At 45.9% G+C, this 18,081-nt stretch overlaps 2 protein-coding genes across 2 annotated transcripts; one reads left to right on the top strand and one right to left on the bottom strand.

Moving 5' to 3' along the window:
• Positions 1 to 641: 641 nt before the first annotated feature.
• pygo2 (pygopus homolog 2 (Drosophila)) lies at positions 642 to 4,272 on the bottom strand. Its single transcript, XM_056298717.1, has 2 exons — positions 4,223 to 4,272; positions 642 to 4,051 (listed from the first exon to the last, which is right to left on the bottom strand). Exons 1-2 carry the CDS (start codon positions 4,262 to 4,264, stop codon positions 2,384 to 2,386), a joined length of 1,710 nt encoding a protein of 569 aa, XP_056154692.1. The 5' UTR covers positions 4,265 to 4,272; the 3' UTR covers positions 642 to 2,383.
• A 2,346-nt stretch (positions 4,273 to 6,618) lies between these two features.
• Positions 6,619 to 17,712, top strand: LOC130128805 (SH2 domain-containing adapter protein E-like). The gene is made up of 6 exons (XM_056298545.1): positions 6,619 to 7,744; positions 9,550 to 9,676; positions 11,550 to 11,792; positions 12,173 to 12,386; positions 13,410 to 13,529; positions 15,181 to 17,712. Exons 1-6 carry the CDS (start codon positions 7,232 to 7,234, stop codon positions 15,362 to 15,364), a joined length of 1,401 nt encoding a protein of 466 aa, XP_056154520.1. The 5' UTR covers positions 6,619 to 7,231; the 3' UTR covers positions 15,365 to 17,712.
• The last annotated feature ends 369 nt before the right edge of the window (positions 17,713 to 18,081 follow it).

The raw sequence follows: 18,081 nt of genomic DNA, 5'->3' as shown, positions 1-18,081 counted from the left end.
CAACTGAACAATTTCTCTCTGCTCATTCGGGCTACTGCCATTTAAATGTACCTCAATGTGCTTTAGAAAAGAAAAAAAACCTTAGGGAACCTCAAAGAATCTCCAATATCTTTACATATGTGTATGTAATATAAAGAGCTGACTATGTTTTCTTATGTCTGTCAGATCATACAGGGGGCACCAAAACTATTTGCTTGTCTGGTTTTTGTCTAAGTTTCACAAGGAAAGGGTGGAAATATAATCTTAGAGTAATCATCTTGTACACTATTCATGGGTAATCCTTGGATTATGATGATTAATGGTCTCAGTTATAAAATACAACCTGTGTGCACTGTGCACTAAACTTGGAGCTTGACCTATATATTGTTAGTTAGGATGGCCTTTCTTAGACATATATGTTAGATGAACATACATTACGTCAAGACCGGGCTACATTACAGTTTCCTTCCTCAAACAGTTTTACATTTGCTATACACTAGCTTTTTGAAAATTACTTCAAATAAATCATTAAGGATGTAGTAATACAGGATTTTGACAGCATTCTGACTGCAGCACTGCATGGTAGTACATCAAAATGGGAGTATATATATCAAAAGAATTTACATAAGCTTATTTGTTTCTGTAGGTTTGCGAAACCACATTTTAATACAACAATTACCAACAAATTAAAAAACAAACAAACAAACAAACAAACAAACAAACAAACAAAAAACAGACATGGACAAGTACAAAAAAGTTCTCTTTACTTCAGAGTTCAGTACCTTTCCCTTCCCCAGTCGGCGTGGGGCTCACTGGGTCCTCTACGTTCCACCAGAGGGCGCCAGAGCAGAGCATATTGAACAGCACAAATAATACAAAAATCAAAGGGAACGGCTGAAAAAAGGCAACTTGGACATTGAAAGAAAAAGAAAGATAGAAGGGAAAGTTATTAACACCTCTGACCGTGACAGAAATATGAAAACGGAGTTTTTTTCACTCTTTAGTTATTTGGTCTACTTCAAGGCCTCCAGCAGAGACCAGAACACAAAAACAAACAGATCAAAAGTCACTGCATTGGTTCACATGCAACCCCCCCCAAGAACAAACTATGCACATCTGATATTAAGTGATGTCACTATTTGCTAGGCCGACGCCATCCAAAAGCACTGATTTCACAATTTGTGTGTACCGGGTGGAGATATATATAAAAAAAGTTGATTCAATATATAAACCCCCCCTCCCCAAATGTCCTATTTAACAGAAGCAAGACACAAGAACAAATCATTTTTTGTTCATTGGTTGACTCCAGCATTTTCACAATGGATGGAGGTGTGTTCAAAGCAAATGGTCTTCCTAAATATTTACAACTACTTCTGCAAATATGACCTTTCTGAAGTGTGTGTCTGAAGTCTTAGCCTGGGGTCTACTTTGGGTTGATCTGCACTGGGTCATAAGGAACGGCAGACAGGGAGCAGGGGAGAGTGAAGGTGTGCCAGAATGCTACTGTAAAAACAAAATAGCATTTGTCAAATGACGAAAACTGTCTGAAGGTGCCAGCTATCTTTTTTTTTCTTGGTACTTTGGCAATAAATTTTGTATTCAGATTTGACACTGCAATATATCATTCAAAAATCCTAAGATTTTCCTTTCATTTGATGGCAGTAAATGTCAAATAATATCCTGTTAAATCTTAATATGAAACATTAAAAAAAAAAGAAAAAACAGGTATGAATCAATTTAGAAGGAAAATGACATTCAAGGCCTTTTAGAGTTTTAGGCACTCTTTCAATGACCATTTCTTCAATTTTAAACATCTGATAGAGCATTTATAGCCTTAAAATGTACATAAAAATATTGATACTTTATATATCACCGTATCAATACAATATAGCTGGGGAGATACTTCTGAATTATGATATTGATTTATTTTCACCCACCTTGTGTGTCTATGTGTGACAAAATGCCATTTGGTGTATCTGGGCTGAGTCAAACCAGTCGGTCCATCAGCGCAGGAGCTTCTGTGCCAGTCACAGTGTGTGAGGTAGTGTGTTGGTGTCAGTGCTATGCTGGTCAACAGGCTGTATGTATGGTGGACTGTGGAGTTTAAAACTTGTCACACAATTTGACTCAAGTGGGGGAACCAAAAAAAAAAAAAAAAACCCCAAAAAAAAAAAACAAAAAAAAACAAACCTAGAGTCACTAAAAGTGCTATGTAAGCATGAATGTGAATGGGTATGTTTCTGTTTGTCAAGCAAGTAAAGGGCTATTCAAGAGAAAGTTGAGCATGTAGCAGACATGATACACAATTCGTTGGGTTAGATCAGAGCAAATAATGTCTCTTTGCATCTCCTCTTCATGTTCCTACACGTCGTGCCTCCTCGACTGCTCCTCTGTGATTCATTCTTCATCCCTCATTAGCCGCCACCAGCTGGCCTAACCCCTGGCGTACATACACTGCCTGGATCTCCTTGGTCTTGAGGCAGAAGTCACAAGCCCAAACCGCAGCACTCTCACGAGTCAGCAGCCCATAGGCTGGCTCCGTCAGGCCTGTACAGTCGCGGTGGAACCAGCGTTGGCATGAAGCCTCACACAAGATGGCATCCTGGTCATCATGCACCTCTGCCAGACAGAAGCCGCAAGGGAACACCATTCCCGAGCCGCCAAGTTTGCCGGGACCGGAACCTGGCCCGGTGGAGGACATAGTGGGGCCGGGAGCCAAGGGAGACTGAGTGTTGGGTGTGGAGGTGGAGTTGGAGGGGGGATTGGGGTTACTACCAGGGGTGTTGCCTCCATTGTTGTTGGTCATATTGTTCTGGGCAGAATTAGGAGGTGCGTTGGGCATGGGACCCCCTGTACCTGGAGTGTTGTTTTGCTGGTTGTAAGGGGTGGAGCCAGGGGCAGAGTTAGGAGGAGTGGATTGTGGTGGCTGCTGCTGCTGGCTGGAGTTGTTTGAGTTGGGGGCGCTGGCATTGTTGGGTGGCTGCAGTTGATTGGGTGGTGGATGCTGGGGCTGGCCTGATCCATTCAGTGGACCAGTAGGAGAGGAATTGGGATTGGCCTGAGGCGGTGCTGAGGGAGGCTGGCCAGGCGTATTGGCGTTGGGTTGCTGGACATCAGGGTGGCCAGGGAAGCCGCCCCCTGACTGGGGTGGACCGGAGTTTGGGGGAGGGCCAGGGGTAGTGTTGTTGGGAGGTGGGCCATTGGGGTTAAGGTTAGGCTGTTGCTGTTGTTGCTGAGGAGGCCCAGATTGAGGTCCCCCTCCACCAAAGTTCTTGCCCTCCTCGTTTCCCGGTCCTGGGGGACTGGGGCCTGGGTAGGGACCATCTTGTGAAGGAGGGAACTGTCCTTGAGGGGGCATACCAGGCAGCCCTCCAACCATGTTTCCTCCTGGGCCACCACCCATCCCACCCATCATGTTCATCCCAGGAGGCATCCCGCCCATGGGATTCATGGGGCCATGTGGGGGGCCCCGGGGTCCTCCACCACCAGGTAAAGGAGGACTGTTGAATGGATGTCCACCCTGTCCATGTTGCTGCTGTGGGGGTATGCCAAATCGAGGATGGGGTGGCCCCCCTCCTCCCGGGCCCCCCATACTCCCTGGAGACAGCATGGGGTTGAATCCTGGCCCTGGGTGCATGGGTGGACTAAAATTGGGGGGCATGTTGAACTGTGAGGGGCCTCCAGGAGGGAATCCGCCACCTCCCCCTCCACCACCACCACCACCTCCTCCGCCACCACCCCCAAAGCCAGGCATCCCCCCAAAACTCAGCTGGTGGTGCGGTCCAGCACTGGATGGAGGCCCAAAAGGCGGCCTTCGCCCAGGCTGGCCACCACCTGGTCCTCCTGGGCCTCCCATGAAGCCCATGCCTCCACCCATTCTGCCTCCACCCCCATACCCACCTCCCCCACCAGCCCCAGGACTGGGCAGAAAAGGAGCACCACCTGGACCACCTGCCCCACCAGGTCGAGATGGGGGCCCGAAGTCATCATCAAAGGGGTTAGAGGCAACCAGGTGGTCCACCATGGGGGTGGGAGGTGGTGCGAACTCAGAGAGGTGGGAGAATCCCGCCGACTAAGACAAAGAAAAAAAAAAAGAAAAGTTTGATAAAAGAAAACAATGCACCTTTAGTGAGTGCAGGACAAGATGATTTAGAGGGCTGTACACAACATACAACCTGTCAAATGTAGAGCGCACGTTTGCATTATATGGGAATGTGTTCAGGCTGCACAAGGCATTCTTTACCTGAGTATTGGATTTTCTCTTCTTTTTCTCTGGGCTCTTCATCTGTGAAGCTGAAATAATGAATATGAAAGGAAGGGGCGGAAATGAGGGATTCACTATTAGCAACAACACAGGCCTGCATGGTTAATTCTAACGATCCATCACAAATCTGGTAAAATATCACATTTGGATTGGCCAATACCCCTTAGTGACAGAGTGGAGCAGCTTTAGACCTAGGGCCTCTTTTTTTAAGTCCAACAGTTGAGATGGATTCAATGATGGGACATAGACTGGCATGAGGACAAGATGTTGACAAGATCCAGGCGTTATCATCACCAAGGTTATGAAGCCTTGACTCGCAAATGACCCAGGCGGACCAAATGACCCAGGCGAGAGAGGGAGAGAGACCGAAAACAGAGGCAGAAGGAGGTAAGGTCAATGAGGGAGACAGGAAAAGACGAAGACATGAGTACGAGGAAACGGGAGCTGAAGGTACACTGATAGCAAGAAAGACATGAACCCGTTCACAGATCCACTCTGTGAGAAAACAGCCACCGTAGACAGTCGTGAAGTTTACAGATGGGGGAGGCGAGAAGGGATTTGCTAACAGCCCCAGTGCAGCCCATTGCAGCGCAGTAATGGATGGTTCCGATCTGATTCGGAGATGGGTGAAATTTATTCCTACCTTTGCCTCGTTTTCCTTGACCTTGGCCCGCCAGTAGTCTCCCCGATTCGGTAGCCATTAGCTAATATGACTGTCGGTGAGGTGGCATATCACCATTCATATGCAAGAAAAAAAGTTAAAAATGACGAAGTCTTGAAGGCTACGAGCAATGCAGGTGGAGTCACCCTTCAGGCCGATAACCTTATAATGATAACCATCACAATATTAGCTAACAACGTAATTTTAACTTAATTATGTCACCGGCCCAGGTCTGCAAACTCCTTTCCAGCTGCAAAGATTTCGCAGCGCTGTCTGTCACGCCGGGATTTGGTCAACAAATTCACGTCTGATTGAAGTGAGACGGCTCACATTAGCTAGCGTTAGCTATGTGATCTTTTGGATATAGTTGAGCAACCTGGTTGCAAGCCAGCTTCTTTTTTCGACTGAATGAAACTGATTGCTTGCTACCTGACTCGTTTGCCAGTCCATGCAAGTTGCAGAACACCCCCGCCCTCCCTCTCCGAGATGATCACTTACAGATGTGAGGCTACAAGACCAGCTAGTGTTAGCTAGCTAGCCACTGATTTTAGCTAACTAGCTAGCCACGTTACCCAATGTGGCTAGCTAGGTAGCCTTTAAGCTTTCGCTGTCACTGCAGTTTATAGATGGTTATTCGCAACCGCGTACTACTTAGCTGTATTCAACCGAATCACCTGAAGCTACTTTTATTCAGTTCATGTTCTTGCGAGACATACCAGTCCGTCTATGTTTACTATGCTAACATTAGCCTAGTAGTAGCTAAATTTAGCATGCTATTGAATAGAGCTAGCCAGCTTGCAGACAGTCTTGGAAAGCAAACTGTACCCTTTCTCCGTTGCTCGCTCTGCTGTCCTTTAAATTGAAACTCTCTGGTGTGTCATTGCCGGCAAACCAGTCCACACGCGGTGTAAGCTTGCTGTTTCGATCCACCATTCAACTATTATTCATTCAAAAACGCGAATTTTGCCATAATAATAATAATAATGGCCTTCTATCGCCACCGGACAAAGAGGGACGAGTAGGAGTATTGCTCACCATGGAAGGTTACAACTCAAGGAGGAGATAGGGGTGTTTTGAATATGTCACTCGTCTATATAGAATACGTTTCTCAGTTATCTAAAATGTTCCCTTTTTCGGATTATGTAATCCATTTCGCTGTTAAGGTAGGTATTTGTTTCCAATCGTAGTACTGTCCCCCCCTTATGTTTTGCGTTGTATGTCACACCTATCAATTGCCTATGTGGAGCAGTCCAGAACGGACCACGTTCTAACTATATACTACGATTAAAGCAATGGTTGGCCATTAATTAGCAATCCAATTAAGTAGTAATGTGGTAATAATATTGCTCTTAAAAATATGAAAGTATTCCTCACTCACTTTCAGCCTTATTATGAAAAGTGCGCATATCAGGAGCTAAATCGAGAGTCACATTTATGAACAGTAATAGTCATAGAAATGTACATTTATTAGGGTGCCTAGGGGTGTTACAATGCTTCTGTCCCCAAGCAAGCTAATGTTGTACTCCCAAAGGGTCAACATCCCCTCTGATTTGTCCAGGTACATTCCTCAGCAATGATTTTAATATAGCCTTCCTATACTACAAAAACTAACCGAAAAGACCAATAAGCCTCTGCAAGACCCAGTCTGCATAAATTCATAACCGCCCACCCCGTGTTCGGTTTCTGCCTCCCCCTCCCACACACACACATCATCTCCACCCTCCTGACTCCGAGCACAGACAGAAGCCTCTGTGACAGTGGACGGCTGTAAAAGACCAGATAAGCTGCTCTGGGAATGGGACCACAAATCAGAAGCAAGAAAAACTTTCAATTCTTTCGACTCATCCCACTCCGGAGGCACCTTTTTATCCAAAGGGAATGATTTTTTTGTTTTACTCTGAACGGATCAAAGGACAGGTTTCAACAAATGGGATAAAGTAGGGATATATTTATATGTATATACATATATATTTGCCAAATGGGCTTTTTTGTTGCCCGTTTTGTGCTAGCCACGCTTTTTTTTCGACTATTTCTCACCTTTTGCACAGACTAAATAGATTTAGCCCAAGACATACTTATACAGAGTGCAGATTGGACTTTGCAAAAATAGTTTAATTAGGACTTAAATGACACATTGGTAATATAAATCTGTAACCTACAAAGATAACACAGGTTCCAAGAGAGTAACGCAGAATAAAGCAGCGGAAGTCTTTTGTTAGAATAAAGGGCCAGGATTTCTAAAGGTGCGTCTCCTGGGCCGTGGTGGTGTATGGCGCTGAGTGGTGTAGGGATAACAGAGAGGTAATTTACTTTCTTCCTAAATTACAATGGCAAAGTGGTTCAAAGAGTTCCCCATAAATTTGAAGAATGGTACCGACAGGATCCGCTCAGCTTCCGAATCGGGATCCCAGTCAAGGGCCAAACCCGGACTGGTGGCGAGCATCGGTACCAAAGCATCAGTCCCCAAAGGAGGGCAGCGGAAAAATTCCACCTCTGTAGACAGTAGTCATAGTGGTGGTGGAGGAGTCGGCTCTCTCCTGTCTGGCAGAAATCGGAAGAATTCAGCCATTGAGTTGGGCAGAAACGGCACAGGTTCACCAAAGGATGGAAAAGTTTGGGATACTCTTCTGTCGAGCAAAAGTCGCAAGATTTCCAAAGCAGATTCAGTATTTGAGGAGCAGCATCGGCCCCTCAAAACCTCTACCTCTGCAAACGCTTACATTAACCGGCTGATCAGAGTGGACAAACAGGACAAAACCCCAAATTTCAACACTGGTACCTTGAGTGGCCAAGTGGCGGCTGAAATGGAAAAACCACAAGTGCAGTGCAAGTCGGAAACAGTAAGTTGTGCGGCCTGAATGCAGGAAACTATAACTCTTGTTTGTTAAATAAATATGATACTTTCCTGATTAGGTGGATTATGTTTCTCGTGCAAAAGGGCTTTTTTTATGCAAGGGGACCGCCCACACAGAAAAAAAAGAAAAAAAAATCCAGTGTTGGCCCTGATCTTTTCCTGAATAAGTGTCACAGATAGGAAGAATTTTATTCCGCTATTACTGAAGCAAATCTTATACTCCTGTCTTACCTCAGACCTCCTATGTTATCATAATTTAGGTGTGTGAAAAACCTCAATTTGAAATGGAAATCATTTGCCTTTGCCTACGATATTTCTGAAATAACATAATTCCCATCCTTTGCAAAGCTATGACCCCCCCCCCCAAATATGTTTAGGGAACATTTTGTGGTGCAAAAAAAATCCTAGATGGCCTCCTAGAGCCAGAGAGGAGTTTCTGCAATGACACCCTTTTTATCCATCCTCCTGTTTGAGTTGTGTGCTCAATCTGTGATTTTGTAACAGCCTGATGACCGAAGGACACTAAATGATGACTCCATCCTACATAAATTCATATAGCTTGTTTTTCCCATTTTAGGAGAACCACAATACACCCAGCTCCAGCAAAAATAACATGTGCTGTCATCAATACTGTTGACAACGAAAGAGCAAAGGATCCAGTCCAAGCGCTGAAAATTGATATTATTGTTTCAGTTCCTCCCTCCCCTTTGTCTCCGCTTCCTATTCACTCCTCCCAGTCTGTCTCTCCCTATCTCTCTTTCTCTTCCTCTCCACCCGTCACCCCCCCACCTCTCAGTCCACGCAGCCTGGAGTACAAAGTGGCGGTCGAAAGTGCTCCTGAGTCCTCACCTCTCCTTTTAAAATGTTCCCCAGCGCGGTGTTCCTCCTGTTTCATTCCTCCACCTCATCCCTCTCCTTCACAAGATCACCCCCCCCCCCCGGTGAAGGCTATCATGTTATAAAATGCATTGTGTCACATGACACTCAGGTGCTAACCCAAGTCCCCTCCAGCTTGGCTTTGAAAAAAGAGAAAGGGAGATGCAGAAGTCAGGGAGACGACAGTAGGGAGACGGTGTGAAAGAGGAGGGATGGAGGGGTGGGGGTTTTATGTTTCATACAGGGGTAAATCCCCGTTCTCTCTCAGTGCTGCTGTTTACAGGTGACTTGATCAAGACTTGGACTTGCATGTGCACGTGATGTACACTATATCTGTGTGTGTGTGTGTGTGTGTGTGTGTGTGTGTGTGTGTGTGTGTGTGTGTGTGTGTGTGTGTGTGTGTGCAAAATGCACCCTTGCACCTCTATCCACCTGCCTGCCTGTCTGTCAGTCTGGCTGTCTGGATAAACCCCTGCCCCCAGACGTTGCCTGTTAATTAACCTACTGGATGACAATGTTTTTTTTTCCCAGACCATCAAGCTTATGTTACGCTATCCAAGCGATTAGATAGCACAAAGAAACACAGCAGGAGACAAAGAGGGAGCACTAACAGGAGACTCTTCTACACTGATAGGATCACCCACTGTCCCTGGCTCGTCGGCTTCTAAGATAAAGAAAGTATATGGCACTGATAAGAGGAGATTAGAATGGCTCATTAGGTGCTTTTAACAGGAGCAGGTTACGGCAGTAATTAAGAAGGTTTAAAAGAGGCCAGGTTCAGTCTCATAACTCTGCTCTGATGAAATGACACACAAAAAAACCTCTCCTCTCTTTCTTCTGTCTGTAATTTCTATGTCTGAACCAGTTTCCTGTGCATAAAACAGATAACCAATTTCTCTGTGTTCTTCGATTCAGGTGATCATCCTTGAGGATTATGCAGACCCATTCGATGCACAGAAGACCAGGGAGCAGAGGGAGGCAGAGAGAACGGGGGAAAACGATGGTTACATGGAGCCTTACGACGCCCAACAGATGATCACTGGTACGAGCTTTCTGCTGCAGGTGACGACGGGGACCTTTGGGTCCAGTGTTGGATACACATCCCTAACACGAGCGAGCTGAATTTCCCCACGTAGCCTGCGTGTGTTCTGGTGTGAATGACAGGACTGACATTTTCAGTCAAGCCAGCGTGAGTGATTGCATCGGGAACCTGGTCCCCGAGTGTGGCCTGTGCCCCATGGGGTTGTCACGGCAACTGTGTTGTGCGAGGACAATGGGTGCAGTTTCCTGCCTCGGCTTCCTTTTTCCTGTCTCTGTTTCCTGGTGCTATTCTCTCAAAAGGAAGTTGGCCCTCAGTGACCCCCCCCCACATACACACACACTAACACACTCCGGACACAGTCCTGCAATGGCCCCCTATATGGATCTGTCTAACCATTTCTCAAAACTTCCCAGCATCCAGGAAAACTGTTAGTCAGACAACCAATCACGTGCTCCCTGGACTTTTAATTTCGTCACTCCATTGTTTTAACCTAAATGGTCACACAATGGCCTGCTGTGAATCTGAAAATGGTTCGTTGCTTTGTAGCTTTGAGCTCCCTTGCAGAGCTGAGTCCATCAGTGCATGGTCTACTTCCAGGCTTCCTTGGGAAAGCCCGCTTCGGATGTAATGATCTGGCTGACTTAATTCTTCTATATAGCCATCTTTAGTCACCACCGCAACCCTTTGTCGAGTCCAATGTCTCTGTGACTCATGAAGCAATGTTATGATAGCATCACAGCATTTGCTTTGCTTATCATTCATTAATATTTCCTGTAAAGCAAATCACATCAGTCATATGGTTCACACGCTGTATTTCGACAGAAATGAGTAAGATTTCGAAGCAAATTAAAGTACAGTTTCACCCTAACTGAACTTTTTAATTTTGACTTACATGTTAGTATAAATTGTTTGTTATTTATGTTGGTTAATTAGTTATCGGTAGCTCTGAGACTTGTCTATCCCTCTTCAGACCAGATTTTGTGCAAGAATGGCTTCCCAGTCTTAACATTTTGGCTGGCATGTGAAGTCACCTCAAAATATCCATATTCCTGTCCTGTATTCCCCCTTTTTCTCCCCAATTGTACTTGGCCAATTACCCTATTTTCTGAGCCGTCTCGGTCACTGCTCCACCCCCTCTGCTGATCCGGGGAGGGCTGCAGACTACCACATGCTTCCTTCGATACATGTGGAGTCACCAGCCGCTTCTTTTCACCTGACAGTGAGGAGTTTCACCAGGGGGACGTAGCACATGGGAGGATCACGCTATTCCCCCTAGTTTGCCCTCCCCTCTGAGCAGGCGCCCCGACCGACCAGAGGAGGCGCTAGTGCAGCAACCAGGACACATACCCACATCTGGCTTCCCACCTGCAGATATGACCAATTGTGTCTGTAGGGATGCCTGACCAAGCCGGAGGTAACACGGGGATTGAAACTGGTGATCCCCATGTTGGTAGGCAACAGAATAGACCGCTACGCTTCCCAGATGCCCCTATGTCCTGTATTCTTGTATTGGTTATATTTTTGTCATAAAACTTTCACGGGGCCCAATGCCTGGTCTACATGTCCAGAGCAATTTGAGCAGATGGTGTGAATCACACAAATGCCAACCTGTATGCATTTAGAGATCAAACTACACTGCACAACTAGTTAACCTAAAGTACACAAAATATACTATTTTAACATTTCCTTTTGACCAAACCCAACTGAAGTTGCAAAAGGACACCAAATGACTCCACACATAAGTCATTGGGATTAAACCCACAACCCTCTTGTTGTGAGACAACAGCACTAAAACCGCCAAGCTAATGTGCAACCAAAGGACCATGCAGGAACCTGTAAAAAGTGTTTTCACATCTGTTTTCCTCTGTTCAAGAGATCAGACGGAGAGGGTCCAAGGACCTGTTGAAGGTGTGTGTCCTGCTGGAGGGGGTCGAGGGAACCGTTGAGGAAAGTCAACCCGCGCCCTTGCAGATCTATGATACCCCATACGAGGGCGGTGGTGACAGTGAAGGTGCAAAGACGCCCGTCACACGACCGGAGCTGGACCCCCGTCCCTCCACCGAGTACGAGCTACCATGGGAGTGGAAGAAGGAGCATATCGTCAAAACTCTGTCAGGTACATCAGTATGCGTGTCATCATACTAGTCTTAGTTAAAACACTCTTGTCCAGGACACTAATCTGAGAAGAAGCCTAGCTTAACTGAAATAACTTTCATATTCACTTTGAATTACATTGAGAACATGAGCTCTATGTCAGACAAATTTGAGATCTATTTGTACAAAACAATCCCCATTAGTGAAGAGTTGGTAAAATTTTGCGCTGATAATTTGCCAGGAGGACATTGAAAGTTTGTCCTACCCAAAAACACCGAAGTGTCATGTTCTTTGATTTATTCAATATTTAGTTGGATAATCAGGAACAAGTTTGAGTTGAGCAGTTCAGTGGAACCAGTCGATGATTTTCATCTCATCTTCTTTCCCGCCTGTGTTCTCCAGCACAGTTTGACAGTCCTGAACGCCTTTCCCCAGCCAAAGACGAGGCCGCTCAGCTCACGCTAACAAAGCAGCCCCAGCAGCATCTGAGGCAGAAAAGCTGGACTCAGAAGATCCTGAGGTCTTCTCCAACCCTGTCGCCCTCCTCCAACTCCAGCAGCGGCCCTGAGACTGAGCCCTGCCGCGTCGACCCCTCCCTGCCGCTGGACAAACAGAGGTGAGGAGGTCTTGATGCATGCTCAATAATCCAGGTAAAGAAATCCCAGAAAGCTGAATCAGTTCATCTGGACACGTTTAGTGGGACATGTCCAGATGAACTGATTCAGCTTTCAGAGGTGAGAAGGACCCCCCCCCCCCCCCGTTCCTCATTTCAGCTGGTGTCAGGGCCAGCTCCTAAACCTAATCTCGAACCCTTCTGAGTGTTTGCTTTTCAAAAACAAAACAAAACAAAACTGGTTGTGTGTAGGCAAAGTCAGTTCCATTTCAGCCCTGTTTACCTGCCGGTCTGGAACCTGTAACACTGGGTTTGGCACCTCTTTTGGCATTAGAAAGCATGGACATTGGTGTTCAGGTGCCATCGGTTCAGTTCACAGAGCTTTTGTTGATTTTTGATTTCTTTTCTGTCAATCACGGACACTTTGAGATCTCGCCATGGGTAGATTACGACGCCACAAGTGCCAGATTTTGTTTTGGGCAGCATGTTCAACTTCAACAAAAGATGCTAAATTTAGCTGTAGCGTCGGAGATAATGCAAGTCTGGAAAACACACAAAATCACCGACATGAGGCCACTACACAAAGGTATAATCACAGTATTTAATAGAAGGGATTGATGTGTTCATTCGATTCCTATTTGTCAACCTCTTTGGTTTTCTCCATCTCTTTTTGTCTGAACCAAATAGAGGTGTTCAACGGGGGTTTTAACATTTGTCTTAACAGACCCTGGCTGATGCTGGTGTCCTGCAAGCTTTTTCAAACAAAGAAGCCAATGCACTGACGTTAAAGACTGATTGTACCTAAATTGTGTGAATTTCTATGCAGATCCACACACATGTCAAAACTTGAGCACGTGAATTCTTTTCAGTTTGACTGCAATTTAGCCCATAATTTTAATCGATTTCACCGATTACATTGATTACGAGAATGCGGTCCACTCCTAAGGGCTATAGATGGATATGGTTCTACTCATTGTCAGTGGTAGAAATGAAATGTGATTTCCTCCATCCCACCCCCTTCCCCAGCTGGTACCATGGCTGTGTGACTCGCCAGGAAGCAGAATTTCAGCTGCAGTCCTGCAAAGAGGCCAGCTTCCTGGTCAGGAACAGCGAATCCGGCACAAGCAAGTACTCTATTGCCCTCAAGTGAGTATGTTTTGGAACTGCACTTTATCTGACGTGGGAAACCATGGCTAGTGGAGCGCGTTCGCTGCACTAGTCTGTCCTCTTTGGTCGAAGGTGGGCCAATCTGCGAAGTCACCTGGTTTAGTGACCGATTAGAAGAAAACCCTGCATATCCCTGGCACCCCATGACGCGTGTTGCTTATGACTATGTCAGATCTACAAGGGTCAAATATTAGTTAAAGACGAAATCTGATTTCCCCGATCTGTCCCGCCCTTTGGCAGTGAGAACTACAAACAAGGTGTAGCAGCCATTGCTGCTTGTGTGCCGTCAGCTCTGCGGTAAACAGTTCCTACTGTAACCGGTTATTTTCTTGCCCGGTGCGGGATTCGATACGGCGTGTACTGCACCACAAGGTGACGTCACTAACCGCTCGGCTAAAGGGCCAGACCCATCAACTAGGGGCTAACGTGTTTTATTAGTAGTTTACACTACTTTTGTAAAAAGGGCGTATTTGGACCAACGCTAACACGGGCAATATAAAGTATTACAAACGACATGAAACTATACAGAAACGCCGTTTTGCTGTAATATTGATGGTTGAATTGGGATATTACCTGTCTGACAGACGTATAGTCACGTCGTCATCGCCGTTTCAGTTCTGTTTCCTGTTTGAGTAAGAACGTGTTCGCCGTTGCACATAAATAGAGACGTCTCCATCAAGATGCCGGTCATTACGTAACTGGACTCCTTGGTCCAGAGGTGTAAAATAGATATTCAGCACTGGAGAAAAATCCCAGATTCCATCTAAAACATTACATAGTTAAGGATCCGTGTTTCTTCTGATTTCCCCCCCCCTCCCTGTTAAGGGGTTATTTTAGGTAGTTGTTCCTTATCCGATGCGAGGGTCTAAGGACAGGACGCTGTTTTGCTGGGTAGCCCCCTGAGGCACATTTGTAATTTGTGATTTTGGGCTATAGAGATCGAGTGGCAGCATGTGCAGATTGGTTGTAGTAGCTACTTCGCCCAACAGTTTTTTTTGTTTTTTTTTAAATCGAATTTTAGAAAATCAGCATAGTGCTGACTCATGCGAACCCAGACGATTAGAAGAATATGACCATCCACCCATTCATCCATCCCTCTATCCATTCATCCATTGTCCAAACCGATTATCCTGCTCCCAGGGTCGCTGGAGCCTATCCCAATTAATGTTTCATTTTGTTTCGAGAAAGAGAAAACTTGATCCCATGGTGATCAGACAATCCATAGAAGAACCCTGGTCCTGAAGAGAGAGAGAGAGAGAGAGAGAGAGAGAGAGAGAGAGAGTGAAAGAAAGAAAGAAAGAAAGAAAGAAAGAAAGAAAGAAAGAAAGAAAGAAAGAAAGAAAGAAAGAAAGAAAGAAAGAGAACGAGAACATGGGCACTTGCGCTCTGACTGAAAAAAGCCCCTTGGGACCAATTTGTGATTTTGGCCTCTACAAATAAACTTGACTTTGATTTGACTTTTTCAAAAGAGGCTCCATTTTAGTTCTGCTGCAGTCTAATAATCCTCAGTATGAATTTATGGTATTATCGGAGTTTGGGTGGGGTTCGTCTCTACTGCATACCTCTATACATGAATGATTAACTTCTGCAATCTCTTGTTTTCCACATTTTCCCTCCCCATTTGTCCCAGGACAAGCCAGGGGTGTGTTCATATCATTGTGGCCCAGACCAAGGAGAATGGCTACACCCTGGACCAGAGCAGCTGTGTGTTTCCCAGCATTCCCGAGGTGGTGCACCACTACTGCACCGAGCGCCTACCTTTCAACGGTGCAGAGCACATGACCCTGCTGCACCCTGTGCCCCGTGTTTACTGACTCCCCACTGTCTCGTTAAAAAAAACAACAAAAAAAACGAACACACCTCTCTCTGCAACAACTGTTCCCCAAATATCTCCCGCAGACCTCTGTCTCAGCACATTGTCCTGATTCACTATTCGTTTTTCTGTGATATTGTCATCCTTCTTGTTTGGCGATCAGCGGAGGGGGTGTAGCTCAGTGTCGAAGTCACGAGGCTGTTAGTTTGACTGAGTGCATTTTACTTTCATGTGCAGCAGATGTAAAACACCCAGGCTAAGGTTTTGCATGTGAAAATAGAATAGAGGAGCTCAGTCAGCACAGATGGTATGGCACTTTTACTAAGCAAAGTTAAAAGGGGTTGGTTCCCTGGTATGATTGGGACAGATGGGGTCATGCACGGGTATGAATCCCGATTTAAAAAAAGATGCAAAAGTCGTTATTGTTGTTATTATTGTCTGATATTCACAAAACAACAACAACAATGTACTTTTAATGAGCCGATGAAAGGAGTCCAAAGGGATCGAGTTACAGTTGTTATCTCCCTCTGGTGGACGTGCTGGTACACTGCACCAACCAAACCCTCAAACCTACATGGAAATCTTGAAGCGACACGCTATTTTATGTTCACACTCACAGTGGATCGATATGAATTATACTCTAAACCGTGTTGCTCCTCTGTGTAACTGTTCTTGATAATTTACTCTCTTGTTGTACTGTGAAAGAGGGAAGTGTGTTTATCTGCCATCTGCACTGTGAACTGCCCGGGTGAGTCGGCCCCATGCAACGTGCCACGATTTTAGAGTTGTGTTGTTCTCGACGGGAACTGACATCCTATTTGCCTCTTAGTCATTGGTTTTTAATTAAGCTGCCATGTTTGTTTAGTCTGGCTTCTATTCGGGTAACAGAGAATTAACGTTCTCATTTGACAGGGTTGAATAGGATCTATGTTGAGGTCCCACTGGACGGGCACGCTTAATGGAAAGACCATTTTATACACACATACACACACACACACACACAAACAAAGGTGAAGAATTAGTTAAAAAAAACATCGTAATGCGGTTTACAGAGTCAATCAAAGACTAATTTTGGCTGCTTCAAGAAGAAAACGTGTGTCGGTCATCTCTCGTGTGTGTTATTATTGTTAATTTGGAATCGCCATCCTACACCTCTGGTGCTAAGAGATTTAATGGCCCAAATAGAAGTGCCGGTTTTAATCTGTAAACTGAAAGTTGTTTTTTTTTGTTGCTTCTTTTATTTTATATTCTTGTAATTCAGACTGGTGTCATGTTTGGTGTAGTCTGTGTGGGGGAGTGATAGCTTGTCACTTTTGCTTCAATGTGCCCAAAAACATTAGTTTATCTCTGCCTGTGGACTGACCCCCACACACGGTTTGTATGTTTGAGGATGCTTGTCGTTGAAACACGATTTAACTCTGCAACAAATTATAATAAAAGGTCCCGAATATCAACGTGAGAGAGAGTTTGACAGTGTGTGAAAGAGTGATAATACTGTAGCTAATTCGGGGGGGGGGGGGGAACCAAAGGAACTGCTGCCGCCGGGACGCGAACCCGTATCGCCTGCATCGCGAGAGATATCGCTAACCGCTCGACTAATGGGTCCGACTCGTCAGGCAATGGCCAACGTGTCTACTTATCCATGCACGTTACAGTACGTAAGACCTCATATAACAGAGAGGTTTTTTTGGGGGGGCATTTTCCATCTTTCCCCCCCCCCCAATTGCACTCGGCCAATTACCCCATCCTTCTGATCCATCTCGGTCGCTGCTCCACTTCCTCTGCCGAACTGGGGGGGGGGGGGGGGGAGCTGCAGACTACCGCATGCTTACTCCAATACATGTGGAGTCGCCAGCTGCTGCTTTTCACCTGACAGTGAGGAGTTTCGCCAGGGGGACGTAGGGCGTGGGAGGATCACGCTATTCCCCCCAGTTCCACCTCCCCCCTGAACAGACACCCCGACCGACCAGAGGAGGCGCTAGTGCAGCGACCAGGACGCATACCCACATTCGGCTTCCCACCCGCAGACACGGCCAATTGTGTCTGTAGGGACGCCCGACCAAGCCGGAGGTAACACGGGGATTTGAACCGGCGATCCCCGTGTTGGTAGGCAACAGAATAGACCGCTGCGCTACCCAGACATCCTTTCCACCTTTATTTGATAGTGATGGTGGAGAGAGACAGGAAAGGAAGGGGAGAGAGAGGTTATGACATGCAGCAAAGGGCCCGGGCAGGATTCAAACCCAGGCCGCTGCGGTAAGGACTCAGCCCTAGATAAAGTACACGCTCTACCAGGTGAGCCACCAGGGCACCCCCAAGAGAGAGTCTGATAGTGTGTGAGAGAGGGTTTGATAGTGTGTGAGAGAGGGTTTGATAGTGTGTGAGAGAGGGTTTGATAGTGTGTGAGAGAGGGTTAGATAGTGTGTGAGAGAGGGTTTGATAGTGTGAGAGAGAGGGTTAGATAGTGTGAGAGAGAGGGTTTGATAGTGTGAGAGAGAGGGTTAGATAGTGTGAGAGAGAGGGTTTGAGGGTGTGAGAGAGAGGGTTTGATAGTGTGTGAGAGAGGGTTTGATAGTGTGTGAGAGAGGGTTTGATAGTGTGTGAGAGAGGGTTTGATAGTGTGAGAGAGAGGGTTAGATAGTGTGTGAGAGAGGGTTTGATAGTGTGTGAGAGAGGGTTTGATAGTGTGAGAGAGAGGGTTAGATAGTGTGAGAGAGG

Source organism: Lampris incognitus, chromosome 18 (assembly GCF_029633865.1).
Source record: "Lampris incognitus isolate fLamInc1 chromosome 18, fLamInc1.hap2, whole genome shotgun sequence".
Classification (NCBI taxonomy): Eukaryota; Metazoa; Chordata; class Actinopteri; order Lampriformes; family Lampridae; genus Lampris; species Lampris incognitus.
This window is presented reverse-complemented; position numbering and strand designations above follow the sequence as displayed.

What these genes read in the sequence shown, in the direction of transcription:
- LOC130128805 (XM_056298545.1), top strand. Translation starts at nt 7,232, where the DNA reads ATGGCAAAGTGGTTCAAAGAGTTCCCCATAAATTTGAAGAATGGTACC. An exon ending in TGCAGTGCAAGTCGGAAACA is followed by an intron (nt 7,745 to 9,549) that starts GTAAGTTGTGCG and finishes TCTTCGATTCAG; the next exon opens with GTGATCATCCTTGAGGATTA. An exon ending in CGCCCAACAGATGATCACTG is followed by an intron (nt 9,677 to 11,549) that starts GTACGAGCTTTC and finishes CCTCTGTTCAAG; the next exon opens with AGATCAGACGGAGAGGGTCC.
- pygo2 (XM_056298717.1), bottom strand. Translation starts at nt 4,264, where the DNA reads ATGAAGAGCCCAGAGAAAAAGAAGAGAAAATCCAATACTCAG. An exon ending in AGAGAAAATCCAATACTCAG is followed by an intron (nt 4,052 to 4,222) that starts GTAAAGAATGCC and finishes TCTTTGTCTTAG; the next exon opens with TCGGCGGGATTCTCCCACCT.